Source organism: Haplochromis burtoni, unplaced genomic scaffold (assembly GCF_018398535.1).
Source record: "Haplochromis burtoni strain Fernald_Lab_line unplaced genomic scaffold, NCSU_Asbu1 Contig_249, whole genome shotgun sequence".
NCBI lineage: Eukaryota > Metazoa > Chordata > Actinopteri > Cichliformes > Cichlidae > Haplochromis > Haplochromis burtoni.
This window is the reverse complement of record NW_024582610.1, coordinates 1-7,506: the sequence shown is the minus strand read 5'-3', so window position 1 is coordinate 7,506 and position 7,506 is coordinate 1. Positions and strand designations below refer to the sequence as shown.

At 41.3% G+C, this 7,506-nt stretch overlaps 1 protein-coding gene across 1 annotated transcript; it reads right to left on the bottom strand.

Annotated features, from left to right (window-relative positions):
• Positions 1-2,503: 2,503 nt before the first annotated feature.
• pde6d (phosphodiesterase 6D, cGMP-specific, rod, delta) lies at positions 2,504-7,442 on the bottom strand (the record flags this gene model as incomplete). Its single annotated transcript, XM_005938438.3, is given in 4 exon segments — positions 2,504-3,311; positions 3,845-3,950; positions 5,188-5,313; positions 7,354-7,442. Coding segments are annotated over 4 exon segments (403 nt in total), but the record flags the coding sequence as incomplete, so codon positions are not given.
• Between the last annotated feature and the right edge of the window lie 64 nt (positions 7,443-7,506).

Genomic DNA, 7,506 nt, shown 5'->3' with positions numbered 1-7,506 from the left:
CTTGAGGAGTTTGCCCCCTCACATATACTAATGTGCCACAAACAGGACTTTAATATCACCAACCATTCCCATGTTATTACGGTGTATCCATATAAATGGCCCACCCTGTATAATTTACCCAAACAGCGTTTGAGTTTCTTCTGCTTGCTATGTGATTATTTTTTGTCTTTTATCCCAGTGGATCATCTCACCCTGTCCCTAGCATGTGCTTTTTCCTCTTTCCCTGCCTCTTAGCTCCATCTTCATCATCCTTTATCTGATATATCCACTCTCCCTCCTCTGCACATGTCCAAACCATCTCAACCTCGTCTCTCTCACCTTTTCTCCAAACTGCTCAGCCTGAGCTGTCCCTCTAAAGGACTCAGTTCTAATCCTGTCCATCCTGCTCACTCATAATGAAGATCTGAACATCTTCAGCTCTGCTTTCTTTCTTTGTTTCAGTGCCGCTGTCTCCAAACAATACATCATAGCAGGTCTCACTACCATCTTGTAATCCTTCCCCTTCTCTCTCGCTGCTATCCCTCTGTCACAAATAAACACTGAAAATGACCTACAGTAGATTAAGTACATTTCTAAACATAATTGTTCAATCCATAAAATAAAAAAAATCCATAAAAAGAATCTGCATGAAACTGAAGAGATTTCCACATCAGTGCACTTAACACCCACAACCTAGGTTGAGAGAAGCTGAGCTGTCAACTGTCAAGGTGGTGTGGGAAGATGCACTGATGTGGGAAGATGCACTGATGTGGGAAGATGCACTGATGTGGGAAGATGCACTGATGTGGAAATCTCAATCAAATGTCCAGTGTAGATGTACAGGCACCATCTGGCAGAATGCCTGCTCCAAGAGCAGTAGATCTTTGGTCAGGACATTGAATCCAAATTAGTCATGTGCCACTCCTCTATTTCTGGCTGTAAAGTTGCTGGTACCTGTCTCAATGGTGGACGCCAAAAGTGAAGGGAGCAGTCAGTTGAAGGACAGTTGTACCAATCTTGGTTTGTTTCTTGGATTCTGGAGCCAGCTGACTAGTATCTGCAGTGAAGTAAATGCTGTGGGGCTGTCTTGGTTGACAAATCTCTGCTGCATTGTGTGGAGGTCAGGGACAGTCCCCTCTGGATTGGCAAACTGGGATGGTGGTCCCACGGGTAACTAGGGGAATGACATTCCTTGGCCTGTGGAAGTCTTTGCCCCAGTACTAGAGAGGAGACTCCACCTGTTTTTTGGCCTAGCCATAGAAGAGCATATCAAGTCTTTACCTGCGATAAGATACTTCAGGGTGCATGGGAATTTTTCCAACAACTCTACATGCATCATTTGAAATTGGGGAAATTGTTTCCCAACCAGGTCGGGGAAAATTACTAATTAATAAAATAAACAGAACGCATCATGTTATTCCAACATCATGTAACTTTAATCCACACCTCCCATTATATTACAACACAAATCTATTTTACAAAGCCCAGATAGGAGCTAAGAAAAACACATAACGAGGTGAATGTGTGAACTACGCAGGAAGCCAAAGCTAAAAATCTAGTGAGAATATGCAAAGCAAAGGTGTTGTAAAAGAATTCAAGCTGCTGTTACCATCTGGATCTAGCTAAGATAAAATGACGCATGTTTTGGTTTCACCCTGATAATGATTTTATTCAAAGTGAAATATCAGAATTAAGTCATGTGAAGGTCAATTAAAACATAAATTAATGGAATAAAAGCTTGTTTTGTTCTACCAATGAATAACAACAGTTTTTAATTATGTCATAACTGTGTGAAGGTTTCATTTTAACAATTCATGGAGGAGTGTAAAAAAACCAAGCAAACGTGTGTAGCCCTCTATCAGACTACATTGAATCCACTGTTGCAAACATTACATTAAGCGGGTGTTTCCCAGTCACGAGTCAGCCTGCTAAGGTTAGTGCTTTTGAAAACTAACAGGGGATGAGCACTGCAGTGTTAGACGGGCCTCATCAACTCATCAAAGTGAAACATTACGAATGGGTTAATGTGTAAAGATTAATATATCCACAAATGTATATTTCTTCCATTTCTCCAATAAAAACCGAGCAATTCTAATCAATGACTAGAAAAAAACCAAATTGACCATCTGAGGAGGAGAAGAGTGCACAGGTTGTGCTCCTTCTGTTGCTCAAATGAAGGAAGGAGGCTGCATTTCACCTGCTTTGGAAAGTCACCCTTACTAGTAAAGACATACCATGTGAGAAATGTGGGCGCTCACAGACAGCCTCTGAAACGGGAGGCAGCCAGAGGAAATGAGCTCAGTTCAGTTCAATTTTATTTATATAGCGCCAGATCATAACAACAGTCGCCTCAAGGCTATACTACTTTATATTTGAATTATGTAAAATATGCAGTGCTCATTGTAACAGGTTTATACATTTTATCTGAGTTGTCAATAAAATTTGTAGCACCTAAAATGACAATAAGAGCTTTCATGTCATCCCCGTCCCTCTAGTGCAGGAGTGGGGGAACTCCAGGCCTCGAGAGCCGTGTCCTGCAGGTTTTAGATGTATTCTTGATCCAACACATGATTTAAATGGCTAAATTACCTCCTCAACATGTCTTGAAGTTATCCAGAGGCCACTTCCAGAGGTAGTGAACTAATCATTTTATTCAGGTGTGTTGACCTAGGCTGATATCTAAAACCTGCAGGACACCAGCCCCCTGAGGCCTGGAGTTCCCCCACCCCTGCTTGAGTGCATCACCTTCCCTCAACAACAACAGTCCATCTTTGACCAGCCATGACATGACACATGGAGATTAGAAAACATGATATCTATTCACAGAAGGTTACACATCTGTTCTGTTCCTGAGTAAATGCTACCTGGGAGTGAGATAGGGCAGCACTACAAAAAAGAAAAAACACAAGAGGGCTTCCCTAGCTGACTTGAGATCAGTGATCACGTGTTTACAGTGAAACAGTCTGAAGGGGAAAACAGAGAGAGAGGTGATCCTGGAACAGGGGAAGCAATCGAGTTCTCTCTCCTCTTCCCTCTTCTTCCAAGGTCCAGAGGTTTTCAAGTCGACACAAAACTAGAGAACACGAGCTCACTTGACTGATTGTGGCGCCACAGCTGGGTTTCACCCCAACATGCTGATCCCACGTCAGCAACGAGCTCTTTACCGCTGTGAATTGTAGCTAACCTTGGGTATTTACAGACCTTGGCAGGGTGTCAGCATTCAGGAAGGTAGACTTGGGGGGGTTAAATGTCAGACGTAGAAAAGCCGTACCCTGGAAGTACTGACATGCAGGTCATCGTCGAAGAACTTGGTCTCTATGATAACATTACCACTAGAAAACAAAGACAAGTGTCAGCCTTTAGTAAAAGTGAAACATAACAGAAAATTCACTAAAACAGGGCAAAAGATACATGAATGCTGCGCAACTTTGTACAGCTGTGACTGGTAGAATAAAAGGAAACTAAATGTGGGACTTGACTTTAATTATGATTAGCCTGCGCTTCCCAAGTCATCTGTTTAAAGACGACCTCCGGGCGCACTGAAAGAAGAATGTAGGGCTGCTGAACGACACTTTGTGCGGTTTGAAGCTCAGCGACTGGATCTTTTATGATTCAGTCGCTGAAAATCCACAAGGCGTCTACGTGCAAATGTTCAGATCATCAGAATAAAATGCAGGTATGTAAATATATTTCAGCCAAGAACATAAGACCACTTGTGTGTTGATGTACACTTTGTATCGCTATGGAAGCAGGCCTGATGTAGCTCAAGGCCAGATAAAAGCCTAGCACAGCTCTATGGCATGAAAACAGAGACGGTCCAAGTACAGAAACACAAAGTACAGGAAACATCTGAGCAGAGACTCACGTTAAAACATTGGCTGGCATCATCTGGGACTCTGGAGCCGCTTCTATCAGAGACTGCCATGTGTTGGTGGAGTTGGGGATAACGAAACCAAACTCAAAGAACCACTCTGGACAGAGAGACAGAGGGCTCAATGCTGCTGCTCTAGCACACACTATCATTGCTATTACTATACCACCATGGCCTAGATATTAGTTCACAGACATTTCTCTTCTCAGGTGGAAAACAGCAGCACAAACATGTTATGTGGGTGTGGATTGTGTGTTTTCTCTCTGGAACCGTGCAGCAGGGTGTCAGGGGGATTACTGTACTGCAAACACAGTGAAACAGGGAAGTGACGACAATGCACAACAGGTTCCAGGGCTGTGAGCTGTCTGTTCTTCTCAAACCGCCTTCTAGTAACCCTGCACAGGTTTTCCTTCTTTCAGATTTCAACTTGCTTGATTATAGAATCTTATAATTAATTTGCTAATGAATTCACAAAAATACATTTTTATTTGATTTTAATTCTGAGCATTTTATCATTTTTGTTTTTTTCATAATACTATGTAGCAACTGTATTCATTGTTTAACCTTCCTAAGACTACCAGGCCTTCATTTGTCCCTACACATGGTCAAAACAACAAAAAGCTGTTAGCCTCCTAGTAAACGCACCTATAGTATCAATTTCAAAATTGTCTTTTTCTCAAGTTCTCACATTCACAAGATTTTCAAAAAACAAAACAAAAAACTGACCAAGTCCAAGTCATTGAGATTTGAACTTGTCTGAGATTTTTAGTAGACACAGCTATGGTATCAATGCAAAGTTTCTTTTTTGCCTTGTTCTTGAGTTCTTGCATTCACAAACCTGGGTGACCTCTCACCCGCCCACCGTGGTGACGACATAACGCAGTCAGCCGATTACAGCTGAGGGGTCGAGGTTAAGTGATGATGCTATGTGAAAGGGAGGTTTACTTCAAACATGTTAACATCTTCAAATAGCATTTCACTGCTCACTCTGTGGGTAGTAATCACTTTTAAGGGAATACTATTGTATTTTGTATATATTCATTTTGGTCTTTGTTTTTTTTTTAAACAAATTTTAAACACATTTTAATAAACTTGACATAATTTGGAGTAAAATAGGTTTAATCTTACACTGACTATATTATATGAGACAGATAAGATATGGATAACATATAGCACTTTTCCAGCAGTACCTAGTCGACTCCGTTTTTAACATGTTCAGTTAGCCACTGGTCCCTGTACCACATGTGGATAAGAGGATGTCTGTAGAACCAGACAGGAACATGCAGGGCTCCATTCATGTGGAAACGAACACTGATCTGTCAGTTTTCACATATTACCTTCTAAACACTGTCCTTTGAAGAAAACTTTCTGCTCCAGTCTGAACTTCTCCAGTTTCTCTGAGGAAGAAAAGTTGAGCTCTCTGGACACTGCTTTACACTTCAGGATCTTCTTTGGGACACGAGCTGAAGACACAGATATGCCGTATATAATTAACTCTGCTTACAACAGCTAGGTACGTAATACCAGCATTCAGTGTTTTCATTTGTGGGCCCAGGACCTAAGACTTTAAACTTGAATATGAGTATGCAAAAAGTTAGTGATCTCAATTTAGCAAACAAATCTAAAACAACAGTTTGATGCTATTTTGTTTCCAGCATCTTGTTGAATCTCTGTCAAAAATAATGAAGGCAGTTCTGAAGGCTAAAGGGAGTAAACCCAAGGTCTAACAAAGTAGCCAGAGACTGCATGTTGTAGTATATGTATAACTACTTTTTTTTTTTTATGTGAAAGCTGAATGAATAAACTCATGCAGCAGACAGACAATGACATCTGCAAAAGTTTGGGCACCTAACAGCCATGAACTGGCAATCTGGCATTTGCCTAGTGGGTCAATTTCTTCCCCTTTGTAGACATAATTACACAGGCTACAGGTCAGCTTGTAGGATCGGATCAAATCTGTCAACGCAACTGACCCCTCGTCTGCCCTCCCTGTGCATTCATGCACCTTGTAGAACAGAGTGTATCGTGGAAGAAGTGGCTGATAAAGATCGAACAAAAAAACAAAAGTAGCAAAGTGGAGCTGAAAAGCTAAGACAGAAAAAAAAGGAAACACAAATGGTAAATGGACTGGTTCTCTTTTCTACTCTACTGGGGCACTCAGAGCACTTTATACAACATGCCTCATTCACTTGTTCACATCCATTCATGCAAGCACTTTTTCCACGCTTCCATCCAACATCCACACCTCGACGGATGGTTAGCATCTTGCCCAATGATACTATGGCATCCAAACCAGAACAGGCAGGGATTGAACCACTAACCATCTAATTAGTACGACCCACTCTAGCTCCTGAGCTATAGCCACTCTGATACAAGAAATGGAAGCAGCAAACTGTGTGAAATTAAGCGACATGTTAGTTGTTAGGGCTGCTGCTACACTGACAGCTGTAGTCCTAGCAACAACTAGTAACCAGCCTTTGCAGTCACAGGAGGCTGCTGCTGCTCACACTTGCTGTGGAGAAGTGCAGGAGGAGAGACCGCAGGCCCAAGAACAGAGCGAGAACGACAGGAAGGTGTAATTACTATGGTTTAAAAAACTGATGGAGGGATATGACGGGGAAGGGAGAGAGTGAAGAATAATGAATAGCTGATTTGACCATTGTCCACTAACAGACAAAGTTTAGCTTTTTACTGTCACTAAAAAAAAAAAAAGTTGCATAACCCATTGATCATTATTTCACTTCAGTAACTGAATTATCAGGTTGAATGGAAACCGAGAACAATTGTGAGTGTAACAAACTGATCAGGCTCCTCAGATTTGCAGGAAAATCTGTGATGACAATGGAATTCATAAAAGACTCCCTGCTGTCAGTGCGATATCATGCTGTCAAGTAACTTCTTGAACAATAATGGACAAACACATTTTTTCTGCTTGGTCGTCCTGTGTTATACATTATTTGAAGGCACAATGCCACAAAACATTTTATGATGGATGTGATGACTCCACTCCTTTTTACCTGCAACAGTCGATCCTGATAAACAGTCATTTCCGACCTTATCTGTCATTTACAAAAGAACACATTTATTGTTTGTGCTGCACACAATTTTCACTGGAAGAGTGAAACCAATTTCTTCCAATGTTAACTAGAGGCTGGTTTCTACAACAGGATGATTGAAAACCGCAAAATCACTTTTGGTAACATTAAAAGGTCAATCTGGTGGTTTTTGAGTGGCCCTCACAAACGCCTCTTGAACATTATAATTTTTAAACTTAAAATGATGTGAAAAAACGACTTTGTCTAAATATACAGCCTCTAAATAAACAGAGAAGGATACTGCATATATAGAACCATCAGTATTAGCTGACAATGTTGGCTTATGAGATGAGTGGGTTTTATTATGAATTAGTGGGTAAACCATCTGATAAACAGGTCTTGAAGATTTGTATTTAGTTGTTCTGTCACAACAGATATGACTTGAGAGTGTCAAAAGCGCAGACATACCTTCGTGCTCTACTCCCGGTACAGAGAGGTCCTCCGTTCCCTGCCACAGCACTTTGCCCGTCTCTGCATCCCGAAGATTCATCCAGTTTCTAGCAGGAAGCAGTTAAGTAACAGTGTCCTAACCAAAGTGAACGCACCACTCAAATACACACC